The 20,862-nt window shown below is 44.8% G+C and overlaps 1 protein-coding gene across 1 annotated transcript in view; it reads left to right on the top strand.

The window, feature by feature from the left end:
• CACNA1B (calcium channel, voltage-dependent, N type, alpha 1B subunit) overlaps window positions 1-20,862 on the top strand; it is a 562,801-nt gene that overhangs the window by 476,990 nt on the left and 64,949 nt on the right. The window contains exons 31-34 of the mRNA XM_015421148.1: window positions 4,353-4,463; window positions 5,176-5,259; window positions 10,535-10,540; window positions 14,722-14,838. Coding sequence (XP_015276634.1) covers window positions 4,353-4,463; window positions 5,176-5,259; window positions 10,535-10,540; window positions 14,722-14,838 — 318 coding nt within the window. The remainder of the gene's footprint in view (window positions 1-4,352; window positions 4,464-5,175; window positions 5,260-10,534; window positions 10,541-14,721; window positions 14,839-20,862) is intronic.

Here is a 20,862-nt window from a genome sequence, read left to right as displayed (position 1 = left end):
CTCACAACAGGCCGTTGTCGTTTTCCGCCGGTTCTCCCACCAATTCCTCCTCGGATTCCGCCGTAACCAGCTCGGGTTCTTCCGGATCTTGGGCAGCTTGCAGAGCCTTGGAAAATGGGTGGTTTCCACAATCCATGGCAAAGTGTCCTTTCTCACCGCACTTTAGACAGAGCCCCATCTTCATGCGGAGGTCCCTCGCTGATTCTGACAGGCGTTGAGGCCGCTGCTTTGGCATAGTGGACGTAGAGGGTCGGCCTCCAGTCGCAGCCAGGTCGAGTTTGATCATGTTGAGACGGTCTTCAGCGTTTTCAGCTTCCTGTACCCAAGCCATTAGGGAGATAGGGTTGACCGACCGTAAAACAGTCTCTCGTATTTCAGCATTTAGTCCCAGTCGGTACATCTCCGCTAAAATGTGATCTGGGCAATCTCGCAGCTTCGCGGCTTGTTTGTGGAATTCACGCGTGTATTCTCGAACTGAATTCCGGTTCTGCCGGTAGGTACGCAGGAACGCTCTTGCTCTTTGGCTCGCGTTGACATCCTCAAATCTAGCCCTGAGCGCCCACATGAATGCGCGTAAATTGAAAAGTTCCGGACCGCGGTCATTGTGCAGCCCAACATACCATGTGGCGGCGTCTCCTTTCAGCCTTGCTGAGATGACATCGATTATGGCTCCCTCATCACGGAATAAGTGCCGGCTCTCCGCAACGAACTTTTGAACTCGCACCGTGAAATAAGCGAGGTCATCCGGGTTGCCGTCAAACGTAGCTTCCAGGAGATCTTTAGGTCGAGGTCGCGGAGTTCTCATCGCAGGACCCAGCGGTACCTGACCCCCCATGAGAGGAGGGCCCGGGACCGCTGGTGGAACCCGCAGTGGCACCAGCGGCGGCGGTAGACCAGGTCCCGGAGGCCCTTGCGGACCCCCCGGCGGTGGCAGCAGTGCAGGCACTCCCGGAGCAGGTGGCGCTTGTGGAGGTGGTAGTACCGGCGGCGGAGCATGCAGAGGTGGCGCGGGTGGTCCCTGTGCAGGCGGAACTTGTGGTTGCGGGGCATAATCTGCTAGGAAATTAGTCATTCGAATGTCCATCATCCCCGGCAACGCTTCCATCACATCGTGGACCGTGCGCATCAGATCCCTCACCGACTGTTCCAGCTCCTCCAGCCGTTCCCTGGTCGACTCCTCCGGGATCGGCTCCCGGGGTTGGTATTCAGGAGGCGGCCCATAGTCTCCCTCCGTCTGGAAGTCTGCAGCTCCCTCCGAGGATCTTGCACGGGCCCCGTCCCCCACCGGCTCAAACATCCAGTCTTCCACGTCTCTCCGATAACTCCCAGTCTCCCCCGAACTCCCGGAGTCGGGAAACATTCCCTTGTCAAAAAGACTTTCTCGAAGCCCACTGCCTCGACGGGAGTACACCTCCCTGGTGCCTTGGGTGTTGTACAAAGCCCAGTCATCCTGTGCCGGTGTCTTCCGCGCACCCCAATTCGAAGGGGTTGGAGGCGGCCAAGACAGGTAGGCAGGCAGTCGGGGAATCGCTCCCCCCACAGCACCTTCCCCTGGTGCGGTAGTTGTAACAATCAAAGGTGCGGAGGTAGTGGGGACCGATCCTGTGTCCCCCTCCGTGGTAGGTAGGTTTCCCTCAGACCCGCTCATGGTCTCGCCAGAATCGGGACGATAGGAGAAAAGGAGTTCTAACAATATGTTGGATCCCCAAGCATCGAGAATAAATCCACGTTTCAAAGAAAGTAAAGTTTATTTCAAAGCATTGGAAAGATACTCAAACACGTTCTTTGTTAGAACTGACTACAAGCAGTTAGGGCAGACATGATAAAGGGATTCAAGTTAGATACACAACCAATGGATAACGTTCCCGCTGGCGGGCGGGAGAAAACGGTCGCTTGCTCAGGTCCTGGGAACCAGGCGAACAGTAGACATAACACAGGTGCAGTTCACAGGCTTGATAAGTAAGAAGCTAGCAGCGAAGCATACTCTCCCCCTCACATCCTCCAGTTGTTTTACTTTGGCATTACAGCAGGGAAAACACATAGGCCAGCTGGCAGGGACAGGGATCATATATGTACAATCAGAAGTTACACAGAACACCATGGCAGCTTGCTGACACAATGTCAGGCAGTTTTTGCATCACTGCATGTTAGCAGTATAGACACTGCTTTCAGGCAGCATGCAGTGCTGCTTCAGTCATCTCAGGAGTAGGCTGGGCCCAGATTAGTTAAGTGTTTTGTTGTTTGCACTAGTCTGAGTTTTGACCTGGATCAGACAGTTCTTATAAATAAAAAGTTCTTAATAAATCTCAGTGATTTTAGAAGTCATTCCTTCCTGCTATTCTAATAGCACAGTAGAAGTCATCAGGGCTCTTCACATCTTTTCTTTTAAAATATATATTTTTATTGGGTTTTTTGTACTTAGAAAACAGACACACATTTAAGACACCAACAGACATAACATACATAACATACATAAATTTTCCCATCCATTATTTTCTCAACACATCACATCGTTCAGAAAGATTGCTTATATATAGATATATTGTTACTCTCCCTGTTCTAATGCTCAAAAAATCATACAAAATCATCACCAGTTATTCTAATCCTACATTTCTAGTTTTCTGCAATTACTCCAAGTACCTCATTAATTCATCATCTCCTATTTTTCCATTCTATTTTTAATTAATTTATATAACATAGTAGTTATAATATTAATCTTGTTAATCATAGAATTCTTTTATATTCCATTTGCGATATTTCAGCAGAAGACCTTATCTTTAAAGAGGCCTACACACAGCCTACACACAGCCACTTTCCAAACTACTCCTCACTTAATTCATAGTCATTTCATGATTTCATGGTTACTCCCTAGTACTCCAGTCTCAGAAATAAACAGCCATATAGGACACAAATTAATCTTGACCAATTAAACATACAACTTATAATACCTACAATTATAATACCTACAATCAATTACTTTATATAATAAAATAGCAAAATTAACTTCAATTACCAGAACTAGCTCCCAATTTACTCTCTCTCCTTACCTTACCACCCTTATTCTACTTGTAAACATAGCTAGTCATTCATATAACATAATAACAAGCTCACTAAACCAAACCACTTAACATAAAATAATACTTTTGGTATCATACACAATTTCCCCCTCCACCTAACTTATAAAGAAAAACGAAAATAAATCTAAAGTACACCTTCTGACTTTGCACTCATTTTTTAACATTTTCTTTCTCTCTTTACTTTCTTATCCCTGTTGACCTTCTTCTTTTTGTCCTTTATCAAATCTGATAACAGTCCCTTTTTCTTTGCTCGTGGCTTAAGTAGTCTTTGATTCCTTGGAGCGACCCTATCGGGGTCAGCTTCCTGCCTTTCTTCCTCCACAAAATAACTCTGGGAAGTCTGCAATTTCTTCTCCTTCTCTTTTTCTAACCCTTCCTCTTGCTTTCTCGTTTCTTGCCATTCCTCCTTATTTCCTTTCACTTCCAACATTCCTTTTACAGCGTCTCTCAGAACATTCAGACATGTCTCTGTAAATGTCCGCTTCACTTCCTCTGTGAACCAATTCTTAAGATCATTCCAAGAAAATTCTTCAGCTGTTTTTTCTGTTTCTCTTTCCATAGTGTCATCCTTATCCATAACCTCCTTTCCACTTTCCTCTCAGCCTCACAGACAAGTTTATTTGTAGACTTTATTATTTTTTTTCCTATTGGTGTTCGAAAACGCCTCCCCCTGCATATCTCGTTACTCACAGTTCCACACATCAAATCCTTACGGCCGGTTTTTTCATAAGTATGTGATATCCTTCCAGGGGTGTTTCTTATACGGGCAGAACAGCTTAACAATGCGACGTATCTTCTCTACACACACCAAAAAGTTAAAAACAGTCCCGGAGGCAGCGACTCAGAAGAACACGGTGGCCATGTTCTTCGCCTTCTCCCATTCCCTTCTCCCGTTTCTGCTTCAGGGCAATTCTGGAGCACCCCACCGTTTGCCGGGTTCGGGGGGAGTCCAGCAAGAAGCCCCATGCTCCCGCAATCTCGTCCGGAGGCTGTGGGTCGTGGTCCCCCATCCCTGGGGCCCCCGAAAAAGAATGAAAGTGCTCGGGAGGAGCGGAGCTCAAGCCCACGCTCCCTCTCGTCGTTGTGCCATACCGGAAGTCCAGGGCTCTTCACATCTTCTGATGAGGGTATAGCTTGTATCAAGAGATCCAGTGTGGTAAGAGATGAGAGGGTGACTCCAGTAATGCATGCGAAACATTTTAATAAAAAAACATTACTATGTGAACAACAGTTGCTAAACCTTTCAGTAATTTGTTTTTCTTTCCCTCAATTTAGTTCTATGACGCTCCAGCTCCATATGAAGACATGCTGAAATGCCTCAACATTGTGTTTACCTCCATGTTCTCATTGGAGTGTGTGCTGAAGATCATTGCCTTTGGTGCACTGGTAAGGACTCTCCCCTCCCCCTTTTCAATTACATTGAACATGGTGTGCGCTTATGCAGGGCTTGTTTTGTAGAAAAAGCCCAGCAGGAACTCATTAGCATAATAGACCACACCCAACGGCAGAAATTCATTAGCATATTAGGCCCCATCCTGACAGCACAGCTCATTAGCATATTAGGCCACAGCCCCATGTTACCAGAAGTGTGGTCATCCAGCCACACCCACCTTTTGCTTCTTATTCTGTTTACCTTGTTTGTTGTCAAGACCCAGGGCTTTTTTTGTAGCAGGAACCCTTTGCATGTTAGGCCACACACCCCTAATGTAGCCAATCCTAATGAGTTTCTGCTGTTGGGTGTGGCCTGTTATGCTAATGAGTTCCTGCTGGGCATGGCCACCTCGGGAGCCAGCCGGAACTCCGTTCCTGTGCGTTCCTGCCCAAAAATAAGGTAAAGGTAAAGGTTCCCTTGCTCGAAAGCCAGTCGAATCCGACTCTAGGGTTGCGGTGCTCATCTCTGTTTCAAAGCCGAAGAGCCAGCGCTGACCGAAGACGTTTCCGTGGTCATGTGGCCGGCATGACTAAACACCAAGGCACACGGAAAATAGCCCTGCGCTTATGTGTGTTTCAAAACTCATCCTCCTTTCCATAACATCCAGGGGAATAACTTAACGTGGTCAAGTCTCTTTGAGTTATTCTGGTTTCTTTTATCTTTCAGAATTACTTCCGTGATGCCTGGAACATTTTTGATTTTGTCACTGTCTTGGGAAGTATTACTGATATTTTAGTAACAGAGATTGCGGTGAGTAGAGATCATACAAAATTGCTTTGTTAGCTGGCAAAATGTTGCCAAAAAGGTCACATTGACTTGACTTCCCTGCAGTCTATTTGGGAATTATCTTGTGCATCTGTCAAGGACCAGGAGAAATTTTATGAAAATTATGTTATGAAACTAGTGGTCTGACAAAGATATGTGGTTTTTCAACCACAGTGGTGGAGATTTAGGGTAAACATTGGAAAGTGCTTCCTAATTGTTCATTAAAAGCTGCTGACCAGCAGCCTGAGAAGAAATCAAAAGGGAGCAGGAACAGTTCATAGGATCATGCTTAGATGTTAAATCCAAAAACTAGATTTGTTTTACCCAGGCCAGCTTGAAACATACTGAAGTCCTTGGGGTATATCACATTTAAGAGGCCTCATAGTATTACCAAAAATTTTATATTAGTAAAATCTACTTTTTAAATTTAGAGGACCTCATAATCTGAGGCCCTAAAATATCGTTTACTAAACTGGTTTATAAATCCAGCTCTGAGAGTAACCCCCAAGTGATGCAGTTAATGTTGATCAGTTATAATGCTGAACCATAATAAATGGGGTGGGGAAGGAGCATGTGACTAGGGGTGTACATTGGGATCTTCCTGAGCTGAAAATATACCTGTGAAATACTTTATCAGTATTTTTGGGGTATATTTTGGCATCCCAAAAGTATCTCGGACTTTTCAGGAAACCTCCCCCCATCCCAAAAAAATCCTGAATATTTTTGAGAACCTGGAAGATTGAGGCTGTTCCCCCCGCTTCTATTTAAAGGGACTCCAGAAAAGACCAGGGAAACAGCTGAGAGGCTGGGAAACTGCTCCCGCCTATCAGCTATCCCCCCTTTCTTTCTGCAGTCCATTTAAACCAGGATAGTTGAAAGGGACTGCAGAAAAGATCAGGGAAACAGCTGAGGGGTGGGAGCTGCTGCTGAGCTGTGTTTTACGGCTTTGGTGCTCCTGGGTTGTTCTTTTTTTCCCATTGGCCGAGAAAAAATTTGGGATTTCCGAAAAATCCCATATCCAAATACTTTCCCAGTATTGGGATCCAGGAATTTTTAGAAATTCCAAATTTTGGGGGGTCCAATAGACCCAAACAAAAAAACCCTACACATCCATACACATGATTGCTTCTATTTCCTTAACCATAATTAAGGCATTGTCTTATGTTTTATCTGCTTTGGCCTTTAGAGTCTTCCAAGCAAATGGCAAGGATGACTGAGGTATGGGCAGGGCTGTGTATATTTTCCAATTCCATTCAAATGCAAGCTACATTTGACATTTGATATTGAGTGCTCAGTTCAGTATCTGTAGAATCTCATCTTTTCCTTTTTGAAAAAAATAAAAAAGCAAGTTTCTTGCCTTGTAAAACAAAACTTGGACAATATAATATCTCGGAAACTGGAGAGAATCTGAGTAGGGTTTCCCACACTTAGGAGGCAGGGTTTCAGTGTCCTGCAAAGCCGTTTCCCACTCCTCCTTAGCTTCAGGACAAGAGTAGATTATGCAAAAGAAGCATGCATGTACAACTTGGCATAACTTGGCATAATTGGCATAATTAATGCCTGATAGTGCCAGAGCTGTGATATATAATCTTCTGGTTACCCTTTGGCAACCAACCCTTTTGTAAACTCCTTTCCAACATGTTGTGTTAACAAAGTTGTATCTTCTTCCTTGGAGGTGATGGATGTATTCTTCAGCTTTTGACCTAATGGGTTTCTTCTGTGGGGAGTGGTGAACCATCCCTTTTTTCCTCTTCCCTGACCTCTCTCTCTCTCTCTCTCTTGTCTATGGCCATACATTTTTTGTTCTCTATCAGTTTCTTTTGCTTCTCATGTTTCCTGCAAATGGTAGGCAGCATCAGAAGCCAGAAGACTACTGAGCAATCTATGAAAACAGAAAAAGGAGCTTGGCTCACTTCTGGTATGAATATTAGTTCCAGCATTGGAGTCAATACTCTAGTCAGGCCCTCTTAATGGAGAAAAAAAGGTAAAGGTAAAGGTTCCCTTGCTCGAAAGCCAGTCGAATCCGACTCTAGGGTTGCGGTGCTCTTCTCCGTTTCAAAGCCGAAGAGCCAGCGCTGTCTGAAGACGTTTCCGTGGTCATGTGGCCGGCATGCCTAAACACCAAGGCGCACGGAACACTGTTACCTTCCCACCGAAGTGGTACCTATTTATCTACTTGCAATTTCTTGCTTTCGAACTGCTAGGTTGGCAGGAGCTGGACTTAGAGATGGGAGCTCACTCCGTCTTGCAGCACCCGGGTCTCGAACTGCTGAACTACTGACCTTCCACAGACTGCAGTTCAGTGTCTTAACCACTTGAGCCACCGCAGCTCCATCAATGGAGAAAAGGGATGCACAAATTGAGAATTCTCTCAAGCTGTCTCCAGCCTTCCCAGATGCCCCACTGAAAGAAAGAATATTGGCCATGTTTTGGTGGTGGTCCTTTGGCCAGTTTGGGAAGCGTGACATATTCTTCACTTTGCTGCTCTCTAGGGTTGTCCATCCCTTGTCAAGGAATCATTGTTTACTGGCACGTTACTATGGAATGGTGGCTTCATGAATCCTATAAACAAGGTGCTCCTAGACAAAAATGATGATATTGTTAATATGTATTTATTTAGGGAATTTATATACTGCCTTGTCAGACACCTGCTTGAGGCAGGCCTCTTAATTGGTTCATTCACCATCTGTGATTAGAGTGCATTATTTTATATTGATGTGCCGTTGGCCTTTTAGAATAAAGCAAGAGAAAAGCAGAACGTGTCCAAACCTGGACCTCTTCCTAGTCCCTTTCCTAGCCTTCTGAACATGGGTGAATCAGACCACATGAATCATTTCTGTACTTAGATTGTAGCACAGTGCTGTCTGCTGTCCATACAGGTCAATACTAGCAAGTGGAGCGGGCTAATCTTACGGTGCAGGTATTCCAGAATCTGGGCTGGCATTGGCTCTTCCTCCACTTTCCAAGCAAGAACTTTTCTTGAGCCAAAGAAACCAGCTCACCTGGCTGTACGCCATGTATTTTGTCAGTTTCTCAACAACCAGCATACTGCAAAGGAGTAAAGATAAAAGAAAAATAATATGTGCTGATAATTTGCTTTCTTTTCGATGTCCTAGTTGTGTCGTATCTGTAATCTTTGTGAATGCTTTGGATACTTAATTTTTTTATTTCTATAGGCAAAAAGGCAGATGTCAGTTTTCCTCCACTTTTGTTTTTGGAGTTGGCATTTTTAGCTGTTTAATTAGTGAGACAAAACAAAAGTCCAGTGGCACCTTTAAATACTAACATTTATTTCAATATGAGCTTTCTTGAATCACAGCCCACTTCCTCAGAAATGTGGAGGGAAATCAAGCCTGAAATTCTACTTAAGGAGAACATTACAAGAGTGAGTAGGAGAGGTGAAAAAGAGATTAGGTGTGAATGCCATCGTAAGTCTTTCAAGAGTCAATGGGGAGGGGCAGTGGCTCAATGGTAGAGCATCTGCTTGACATGCAGGAGGTCCCAAGTCCAATTCCGGGCATCTCCATTTAAAAGGATCAGGTACTAGGCCTCCTCCAGAAACCACTGCCTGTCTGAGAAGACAGTGCTGACCTTGATGGATCAAGGGTCTGATTCAGCATAAAGCACATTCGTGTGTTCGCATTTTTTGTGTGGTGGAAACAATTTTTAATTGAGAGAGGTGCATTTGGGTCAGAGGGGCTGAAGCTGAAAGTGGAAGAGTGGAAGAGCACCATGGCTCAGTGGTAGAGCCCATGATTCTGTGCATGTTCCAAGTTCAATACGTGACATGTATAGCAAAAAGATAGTTGCAGGTGTTGGGAAAAGCCTTTCTGTGCCTATGCTACTGAAGAGCCGCCACCAGCATTGTAGACAGTACTGAGCTTACTTGACCAATAGTTTAACTGTGCATAAGGTGATCTCGTATAAGAGCTTTTTTTAGGGAGAGGCCATGACTTAGTGGCACAACACTTGCCTGATGTGAAGAAGGTCCTAGATGGAAATCTCCAGTTAAAAGGAACACAGGTACAAGGATGCACTGCTGCCTGAGACCATGATGAGCTGCAACCAGAGTAGATGATACTGAGCTAGATGGACCCTGTTGTCTGACTCAGTACCATGCAGTTTCATATACATGTGTGCACCCACTGGGTCAGCTTGCATCCCCCCTCCAGTTGCCCCCTCCACAGCAGTGTCACTACTGTCTGGGCCTTAGGGCTCTGTGCCTTCAACCCCTGGTGCATACCTCAAATGCTTCTGTGAGTGTTGGTGTTGAGCCCACTGCTAGAAACCACAGGCAATCCATTAGCATGAACATGGGGTGCTTCAAGACAGGTTGGCCAGCTCCCTAAGGGTGTGTGAGACCATTCTTGCTCACACGTGAGAAGGGTAAAGGCTGGGGGAAGTAGCTTTGGTTCATAAAGGTATCAGTTCTCTCACACATTTTTCATTATTCTCAAAACGTCATTAAGGATTTTGATAATCTGCTTATAAGTAGTTAACCAAATAATCAGTGAAAAGGTTGACTAGGTATCTGCTCAAAGCAATCTTTACTTAGTTGGCAGCCCTCTTTTTGTTCTTGCTCGCTTCGCAGCACAAGCTGAAGACCCAGAAAGCCACAACATTGGATATACCCAGCACACTCCTTCCACCTGGGTTGTCTCCATTGGATGCTGTCCCATCCTGTGTCCAGTGCTGGGTTGACTGGCCATCCTGTTGACTCACACACCACCTAGGTGGCTGCAAATAGGGCCAAAGCCAATCATATTGCTTGGTCTTCAGCAGAGGGAATGGAGGTGGGAATTCTCAAAACCTGAATACAACTTTGGAAACTGGCATCTCTAACTTTGCCTGGGAATAAAAAAAAAATGACAAGAAGCTGTTTGTGAAGTGTCTCATAATTTGCATTACCATATGAAATGCAAATAGTTGGATGCAGTGTGTTTAATTTCCAGGATCTGATCATTTTCTTTAGAAAAACAATTTTTCAAAACCACCTGATTTTTTCCAGTACGACTTTTGGTGCTTCTGTCCTTTGCTTGTCCTGATGACTCATTTTCTCTTTTTTCTTTCTTTTGTTGTTGTTTTCCCTATTCTTTGCCTTACCTTCCTGCCGAATCACGCCATCCACTCAACACGCAATGCGAAAACCCATGTCTCCGTCTGTATGTTGTGCGCCTGCTGCTCAAAACAAATACTAATCTAAACACAAAAACTTGTAAATAATCTTGCAAATATTCATCCATGAAAACATCACATATAGGACACGGTTGGTTTCATTGAATTTTTAACAACAATCTCCTGCTTCTTTATTTTTATCTTGGTTTTGTTTTGCTTCACTTCTATTTAACTGTGTTTGAGATTTCGGAGTGCATCGGTGAAAAATGCTTCTTTGTCTGTGTTTGCAATGTGGTTTATGACCAGATTTGCTTGTGGCATTTTCTTTCTGTAGACTAATTGTAGTTGGATGAAAACCTGCCATTACCAATATCCCTTTCTTCATTCTTTGTCTTTCCATAACCGATCAAAGGGAAACTCAATGCATTTGTAAATAAATAAATAAATTTAATAATATGCTAAAAACAAATTTAACAATGATAGACACAGTATAGAATACAGTATGTCGATAGGAACAGAGATAAGGCAAATTACGACATAACTATCGAACCCAAGTAAATGTGACATTGAAGATCTGTGATCAGATTCTTTGACATTAATTTAGCAGTAAAAAGCTGCTGTGGGAGGTATTTTTAATTATTTATTTTTACTTATATCCCGCCCTCCCTGCATAGCAGGCTCACGTTGGGCTCCATTATACCAAGTCAACATACCAAGTGAATTGGGGCCAGGATTCTAGCCAGTCAGAAATACCTTCACTTGTTGATACATTGGCCAGACAAATTATATGAAATTGTAAGAAAATGCTGCTAGGTGATTCAGTGCCCCCCTCCAAAGGCATGGAGATTTATCATGGAGTATAATTACGCATTACATATGTGTAATTACCCATTCCTTCTTTAAGTAAAGGTTTCTGGTTTGGGATGAGTGACTCACTGGCACAGTAATTCCTTTGTGACCAGAAGGTCCCACATTCAGTATCCAGCAACTCCAGTTGATGGATCTCGGGTATCAGATCTACCTGAGATCATGGGAACTGCTGCCAAACTACATGGACAACAGCGGATTACATAGACAAATACTAACTTCCACTATATGAGAGATTTGGGATGGGGCATTTTCTCCCAGAGAGCAAATTGTAGCTCCAGGGATGCTATCTGTATCAAGAAAATGGCATGTGGGAAAAAGACAAACTCTCTTCCGGCACTTTAATTTAGAATAGTGCTGCTTGATTCCTCAGCGTGAACTTCTGCAATGGTTCAGCCAACCACTCCCTGCAAACAAGCAACAAAACAAAAGGAATAAATAAATGTAATGGCAGTCAGAAAAATTGTAAATTATTTTGTAGTTTAAAAAAAAAGGTCCTGATCTCAGACATCACTGTACATATTGTTGCACACACAGAAGACAGATATGTGTAGTTACTACCCTCAAGGCATGACACCAACTGCTTGGGCAAAATCAGTTATGGAAGGAAGAAGGCTGCATGTGCATGGGGCTCTTCATGTTACTTGTGTTATTGACTCCTCCTGCAACTAGTGCTGAGGCCAGTCTCTAGAGAGCTTTGTTAAATATTGAGGAACTCTGATTCCCACCCCCATCCCCAGTATTGCCCACTTATTGGTGAGGCTGTTACTAGCAATTTGTGAAAGGGAGCTGAAGATTTGGAAAAGGAATGGTTGAGGTTCAAGTGTTCAAAGCAACTAAACCCTAATGGATTCCAAATATAATGCAGATTCTTAAATTAACCCGCAACAGTGTAATGTGCTGCGGGGATAGGTTTTGTTTCTCTGCGCTCACTTGCCTTACCTTTCCTCTTCCTAGACTCAGATGTTTACTTAGGCTTGGTTTATATGCTGCAGTGAAAAACAGGGTGGCTGAGGTTCCATAGAAGCGTGCGCTTTGCATGCCAAAAGTCCCAGGTCCAGGGCCAAGCATCTTCTATTAAAGCATCTTGGGTATCAATTCTTGGGAAAGATTGCTCACTTGGAGACCTGCTACCAATCAGTTGTAAACAGTAGTGGGTTAAATGGACTGGTAAAGCAGGCTCATATGAACATTGCCTTTGAAATCGGGTTCAGCTTAGGCTTTAGGTACAGGCTGATAGCTCAGTCATACAGGAGGTGTTTCGCATGCATAATATTCCAGTTCCCATTCTCCACATCTCCAGTTAAAAGGAACTCAAATAGCAGGAAATAACTTTCTTGGCTGGAGATACTGGAGAGTTCATGTCAGTCAGAACAGACAGCGCTAAACTGGAGGTACCAGTGGTCTGACTTTACTATTAGGTGACTTCTTATAAGTCAGGCTTGGTAGTTGAGTAGGCACAGAGAGAACTCCCTGTAATTCAGTTTTAGATGCTATTATTTCAGCAAAAGGACCTGCAAGGAGCATCCAAATAAAACATTTGGGGAGTGTTTTTGATGTATTTTAATGTTATCTTGGGTTAGAAAATGCTTTTATTTGAAAATTTTACAGCTGCTCAAACTGTTTGCTTCAGCTCTGCAAATGTAATAGCAATCCATCATCAGTTCTTTCTATAATGACAATTTAAAAATATGAAACTAGAAATAAAAACTGAGGGTGGGCATAACTGAAAATGGAATCCAGTCCCAAATACACATTATATATACATTCCACTCCTCTCCTAATAGTTGTCTTGAAATGCGGACTGGAACCGTTTTAAAATGTTTTTAAAACAATGCCATTGTGATAATTTTACTAAAATGATCATTTTTATTTATTATTATTTTATTTATTTATTTAAATTTCTATCCCGCCCTCCCCGAAGGCTCAACAATTTTTATTGTTGTTTGATGCTGTCTGCTGACTTCAGCCTCTGTCAGGAGGGACAGGCTGGTTAAATTGTGAATAAATAAATGCTAAACTATTGAAGCTCTGAATTCTTGGCTCCCAGTTTTGCCAGCCCTGATCAGCCCAGGAGGACAGTCTCTTGCTTTTTTTGCTTGCTCTCTGCATGCTTGGTGCCGTCTACTCATTTTGTGGTCTTTGCGCTTTTCTCTTTTCTCTTTATTTGAGGACTGAGTCTGAAGTAAGATGTGTACACCTAACTCTGAGCTGCTTGTGTCTTTTAAAAACAAATGCCAGTCAAATGCATGCCCAACGGCTGATTTTCTCGAACTTTTTAATGGTATTGGTGGAATGTAGCGCTATTGGCACGACTATCAGCTAGCTAGCATTTGAAGTAGTAGCTGGACAGAGCCATGAGCCTCGTGCACCCAAAATAGCAAGGGCTGTGGGGCAGCTTTTGTTTTAGCAGGCATTCAGTAGTAAAAGATTAACATGGCAGCGGCTGGGGGGGGGGGGGGAAACAAACCTGGATCTGGTTAGCTTTGGCTACAAGGTCTCTCTATATATAATTGTGTTACCCACCCAGCCCCCTTCAGCTGTAGAGGAAATCCACATATGTAGTGGGATTTTAAATCAAGGGGAAAGACGGAAATTAAGTTGCTAACATTTCCTACTCAGTGTAATTGGGTTCAGAACAAACCGAGGCATGCGTGTTATTTGATTGATAGAAAGGGGACCTCTCTCAAACACACTTTTGTTGGGTTGTATCACTGCATAATCTGTTTTGATCATGGAAAATAGACGGCAGGATTGAACAAGCACATACAAAGAGGGGAGGGGGGGGAAATTACAGCTCTACTCTAGTGTTGCTTTGAAGCAGTTTTAAAAGGGTCAGATCAAATGAGCTATTAAATGCCATTCTGCTTCCAAGGCGGTCTCTAGTGGGGAACGCTTTCCACCTTCTACAAACAGACTTTTTGGGTGTTCAGGTTGGCCTGCCACCTGTTGCCTAATCATCGTGGAGTCTTTCCATAAATTGGAGTGGAGTTATACCCTTAATCTCCATCCAGGCCTCAGTTTTTAACCTTCACAAACTAAGGAAGGTATTTAAAGACTGCTGCACAATCCCTTCCTTTGCCATGGACCAGGCCGGTGGATGATCTCTCTGTTTTTGGCTTATATGTTTGTTTTCATCGTTCTTGAGTCTCAGTGAATTTTATGGATTGTACTCCTGCCCCATCAAGCAAGCAGAAAAACAGAAAGTCATTTAAGGTCTCTCTCTCTTCATATCCCTTTTTGCTACTTCTCCGTAGTCAAGGGAGGGACTCTTATGGAGAGGGGTTTTCTCATGCGTGCTTGCATGTGGAGTGACCTGCACTGACAAATGTTTCTTTTGGAAGGTTTTCTGGTGGCCGATTTGCTGCTTAGAACGCGAAGCTGGTAATTTTATTTTCATTTTTGTGGGCTGCGGCTTCCCTTCCTGTCCTTATCTGAAGGACACAAAACTTTTCCTCTCCCCAGGACAATTTCATCAACCTCAGCTTCCTTCGACTTTTCCGGGCTGCAAGACTCATCAAACTTCTTCGCCAGGGCTACACCATCCGGATTTTGCTCTGGACCTTTGTCCAGTCTTTCAAGGTGAGGTTAAAGCAGGACTGAGAGCTCAGCTTTTCAGTGACAAAGGCCTATCATTCACATATCAAGCAATATTGTCAGACTTTTTGGTAAAGACTATTCTGATTAATGGTATCTTTTTGGCAATGGAAGGGACAGAAGTCCCAATTTTATAATATTCTAGTCATAATTTCTTCTCTCAAAGAATATGAGGATTTTTAGGGTGGTGAAATGCAGAAAATGTGGTTATATATCTTTAGTGCCCCCCCAAAAAAAACTGGCTGCAGGTTTTTCTGACCCCTTGATTGTCTGGCTGCTAGATGGTCTAGCTCTTTGGTGTTACCCAGGGTGTGCCACAAGGAGGCGAGATAGTCACACCCCAATCAAAAAAACTCAGATAGTGGTATTTAGTGGGTCTGCCCAGTCAGTCTGCAAGCATACCCTTACCCATTGCATCAACCTGGTTACATACCTGCAGGGGGTTTTGGGAACAAATTAGTCAAGAGTGCAGTACAGTAACCCCAGCAGAACACTGAAAAATAACATGCTGGGTTGCAGGCACCTTTGCTTACTCTCCCAAAACTAGCCCGGACGAATACAGAGAAGGCCAGTGATGCTTTGCTTGTTCCATAAACCATTTGTTTCTTCATGGAGGGCCTTAGAAAGTGAGAGGGAGGGGTCATGTTTGTCCGCCCCAATTCTCCTCTCTCATAGCAACATACCAGCTGTTATTGTCCCATCTGAGGAACCATAGCCTAGGTGCAACTGCCCTTCATCATGGTCCCTCCCTCTCCCACCTCCTACCCCACAAAGAAAAAGCCTCAGTTATTCTTCATGGTGCTCCTGTGGGTTCTGCTGGTTTCTGTTTGGGATCCTACCCTACCCCTTTCATCTCCATTGAGATGAGGAAGATTATTTGCTGCTGTTTTAGTCAGCATTTAGTTTTGGTTTGGGGATGGCTGGTGAGTTAACCTGAATACACCTACATTGCCCAGTTCTGCACAGCAACTAGGGTTCTGTGGAGGTGTTCTGGGGCGGGTGGTTTGATTGAGAATGCCAGTGGGGGGATTGGTGGGGCGTTTCTGCGCCAATCAAATGGATTAATGGACCATGGCTCTCTGGACTCTAGTTTTAATTTTGGAAAGAGCGTTTTACCCCAGCTTCCCAGTACAGACTAAGAGAGGATGCAGGCACAAACATGTCTGATAGAGTGTTTTACCCCAGCTTCCCAGTACAGACTAAGAGAGGATGCAGGCACAAACATGTCTGATGAATGCCATCTCAACAGTCATCATGGTGGGAGCCTTGGGGATGGGGGAGATTGGGGATGAGCAACAGCTGAGCTACTTTGACGCCCCCACTTCCTCGGCTTGCAGTGATGTGCGCTGCTCAGCCAACATGTGCTCAACCTGCCAGGAGAGCTCGTTTCCCCAGCAATTGAGCTCATTGGTACACTCTGCGATCTTGCCCTTAATGCATGGGTCACACATGATTGTTATCATGTGGACCTTCTGCTGAATGAGAGGCTGAAAGTGGGCCTCGAGTCCATCTTCCAGCCTTCTCACCAGCATGTGCACTGCTGGAACAAAGTCTGAATGTCCTACAGCTGGCTCCAGAAATGAGGACACCAGCAGGGGTCATTTCCTGCGGGAGCGTACAGGAGCAGAGCTCTGGCAGTAAGGAGCCCAGGGGGCAGGCACATGCAACAAGCCCCACCCCCTGCTCCCAGCAGCCCTCAGTCAGACCATGAGGAGCAAGAAGCAGCCAGGTAAGTTGCAGAGGCCCCCCCCCGGCCCGCCTTCAGGTACAAGCTCTCCCTCCTCTGTGAGGGCAGATCTGCGCGTTCCCTCACCCCCCAATAGCTAGCAATCCAAAGCAGTCTAGTGGAGCCTGAGTGGTGGGTGGTGGTGGGTGTTGCCTTCTGACACACTTCCGGTGATGTCAGGGGGTGTGGCATATGCAAATAAGTTATGCTAATAAGTTATGCTAATGAGCTCATGCACCTCTTTTTCTACAAAATGACCCCTGCCACGAGCCATGTGGATCATGGGGATGTCCAGAGCCAGACTTGCTGTGTCAGATGAGAGCATCTCTGTGTAGCTCTTGAAGGGCCCAAGAACTTCCACAGTCTGAGAAACGGTCAACCAGTCTTGGGTGAGCCGGCTCTCTTCCCAAATAACCCCAGTCTCAGAGATCAGGGCATTCAGGGCTCCCTTTTGCTCCACCAAGTATTCAAGCATGCATGGCATAGGTTGCGTTCCAGTAAGTGCTGACATCACCAATCAGGCAGTACACCGGCATGCCCATCAGTGTCTCCTTCTCATGCAGCAGATAGGTGTCCTTTGTACTGCAGGAGAAGTGACACATAATGTGCCGGCATTTCTGGATGAGATGCCTGTATGCACAGGTTGCAGTGACGTACCTGGAATACTCTTGAGAACCCAGGCGCAAGGCATCCTTAACCACAAAGTGGAGAAGATGGGACACACAGTAAATGCACTTGAGGCCCAATGTCTCAGTTGCTGCCTTCATGTTTGAGCCACCATTAGTCACCATGAAGCCCATGGGGACATCCCTGCCTACCCACTCCTCTAGCTGTCTGTTGATGGTGGCCCCAATGTTTGCCCCCATGTGTGGCATGCTGGGTGGTTCAGCTTGCAACAGTGCCTGGCTATAGCTGGCCCGAGGGCTCTGGCCCTTCCTATCACTAGGCGTTTCCCAACCACCACCCCCAACAATCTCATTGGGTTGCCACCAGTGCGCAGTCAGTGAGAGATACACCTCATGCACCTGTTTGGAGTCCAGATATCCAACATAAAGTGCACAGTCCTCCCAGCAGCACAGGACAATTTCTCCTTCACAAAGTCCCTGGCAGCCTGTAATGTGAGGGCACCACAGTCCTGCTCAGCATGGTGTGAGCAGGGGCAGTGTACCTGGGTGCTAGATACCTGAGCATCCTTCACAACACAGCACTTTTGGACAAAGAAAAGGGGAATCCTTCTACCATGACCAGGTCAGCAATGAAGCAAGTGACCACCTTACTAGCATGCTTCTCCCCTCCCTAGGCACCCTCATGCCACCCTCTCTTTCAAACATCTCTTTCAGAGATGCCTGGCATCCCTTCCATGTTATGGAACTCTCTGGGCCAAACTCTGTCTAATCTGTAGGTAGGGTGTTTAGGCACCTAACTACCCACACTGCAATCTGGACCTAACAGACCTTGACTCCTTTTTAAGAACCCTCCTACCCAAAATTTATTTTGCTTTTCAGAAGACCCTAACCTATCCTTGCTTCAGTTCTCCCTCCCTCCCTCCCTCCCTCCCTCTCTCGTTTTGTTTAAAACTCAGGGATTCTTCCTGTCCCTGGCTAACGGTTTTAAAAAGCTATCCTTGAGATGGAAAGCAAACCTTTTTAGAAGTCCTGGGGTCTTTATTAAACTTCTCCTGACTATAATCTACTGGGACAAGCCTGATTTCCTGTTTTGAACTGGAAATGCAGGTGTCTCTTACTGAGAACTGGAAAGATAGGGTTCAACCTATGAAATGCATTTCTCTAAAAGCACGAGTCTTCGGTGAAAGTCAATTGCACAGGACACTGCTTTCTTTCAGTTAAGTCTGTTCTAGGCTACTTATTCTGTTGCTTTTAAGAAAATCCTCACCTCTAACAATATCCTACCTCCAGCCTAGTTAAGTATATGAACTGCAGCCCTATGCTCAATTACTTAAAAGAGTTTAAAAATAAAAGAATTTCTGAGCAGAACCTTATTACTAGAGCAGCCTATTTAGTGACCCTAACCTGAAAAACTAGAAACATCCACCAAGCCCAGTAAAACCCTTTAAAAAAAAACAAAAAAAACCCCCCAATGCCACAACTGGACTAACACAGACTACTAAAGAAACCTTAGCTGATCAAATCCAAAACAACAACCCACACCCACCAGTCCCTCTCCCTCGCAACCAGAAGGAACAATCTACTCTTAAACAGGAAACCTTTCCTAAACCCAACCTTCGTAACAACAGAGCAACAACTAACACAAAGCAGAACTAGTGAACAACAAGGCACACTAGTGAACAACAGCCCACACCTCACCAGCTCCCCCCACCAGCAACCAAAAGAAATCTGCTCTTAAACAGGAAAACTTTACTAAACCCAACCTTCACAACACTGCAACAACTAACATAAACCATAAGATAACTAGTGAACAACAAGGCACACTAGTGAACAGCAACCCACACAGCACCATCTCCCCCCCCCAGAAACCCAAAAGAAATAAATTGCCCAACAATACAACTTTTTAAGACAGTAAAACAAACTTTTAAAACTTTTAAAACACTTCAAACAGTAACTTTAAGTAAAGTTGAGTAAAGAACTGAGCAAAGCCAATCTCCCCCAACACCCACCCAACAGAATCCACCCACCCAGACCAAGCAATCCCCCCACCCAACACAGGATATGGAAAGGAAGACTTTAAAAAAAGCCTTCCAGCTGATATCTTCAATCCAGCAGAGTCCACAGCAGAGAAGAGACAGGAAGGCCAGCCACAGAGCAGCAGCAACTCAAGCCAAGGCCAGCAACTACAGTCTCCTGCTTAAATGCTCTCTGCCCCTGCACAGAACAGTTTCAAAAAAGAACACTGTCCTGTGATTGGACAAAAAGCATTGCAACTTTCAGTGCTGTTGGCAGAATTGCAAGTTCTCCCTTCCCCTCCCAAGTAAGATAGGTGGTGCTGTGCTGGATGGACCAGCAGCATGCGACATTAGCCTTGCAAAGAGCTGCACCATACATCTGCAATTTGCAAATACATGGCAGTGATTGGCTGTAAACTGCCCTCTTCCCCCTCCCCCTCTTAGCCCAGGGAAGCCAGGGGAGAGGCAGGAAAAGCCCTGAATCAGCAGGAAAAGGAAAAGGGAGAAGGAGTTAAGTGAGTATTTAAAATTTAAATCCCCTTACTGCTGCTTCCTGCTGCTATTCCGGGGGGCCTGATAGCTGCCAAATAGTTCGATAGCTATTTGGGGCTGCCATATTCAGCATGCCGAATCAGATTAGAGATCTGAATCAGATTAGAGCATCCCAAATACTGCTGTATAGGCAGTATTTGGGCTATTATTCAGTTTGGCTGAGCTGAATGCACATCCCTAGTGCAGATATGCCCACTAGTTAAGGGCTCCCCCTTTGATAGCACATTGGTAGGGTGAGATCTCAGGGCCACACCATGTTTTTTATTTATGCAGACCTGTAAAGAGTTACTCACAGGGCTATTTTTGGGCAGGAACGCACAGGAATGGAGTTCCGACTGGCTCCCGAGTTGGCCATGCCTAGCAGGAACTCATTAGCATAATAGGCCACACCCAACAGCAGAAACTCATTAGGACTGGCTACATTAGGAGTGTGCGGCCTGACATGCACAGGGTTCCCGCTACAAGAAAAAGCCCTGGGTTTTGACAACAAACAAGGTAAACAGAATAAGAAGCAAAAGGTGAGTGTGGCTGGATGACCACACTTCTGGTAATGTGGGGGTGTGGCTTAATATGCTAATGAGCTGCTCTGTCAGGGGTGTGGCCTAATATGCTAATGAGTTTCTGCTCTTGGGTGTGGCCTGTTATGCTAATGAGTTCCTGCTGTGCTTTTTCTACAAAAAAAGCCCTAGTTACTCACCTAGTTGTCAGTAACTATTTCCAGACATCCAGGCAAAGCAGTTTTTGTAAACTGGAAGGGATTTCTTCCCTTCACTCCCCCAATGCCATTTAATTTGTTAAAGCCATTTTGTATTTGCTGAGGTAATTTTTTTCTAACTATGGTTGAAATATCCACAGATCTATGGTTCTTTCTCAGAGAACCCTATTTGGAACAAGCTGTGTGGGAGGGATTGGATGGATCGATGCAGCTTTAATATTGTGTACAATTTTCCTAGTGTGAAAGATAGGGCCCTTGTGATACCTTAAAGACTGACACATTTTTCCTTCCTGCACAAGCTTTTGTGGATTAGAGAGCCTCAGCTGCAATGAGTGTTTCTCTCTGTGCAGTAGGATACAGAGGAGGGGAGGGAAA

Source organism: Gekko japonicus, unplaced genomic scaffold, assembly GCF_001447785.1.
Source record: "Gekko japonicus isolate JY-2015 unplaced genomic scaffold, Gekko_japonicus_V1.1 scaffold40, whole genome shotgun sequence".
Classification (NCBI taxonomy): Eukaryota; Metazoa; Chordata; class Lepidosauria; order Squamata; family Gekkonidae; genus Gekko; species Gekko japonicus.
Note: the sequence above shows the minus strand (reverse complement) of the source record. Positions and strands in the feature narration are given on the sequence as shown.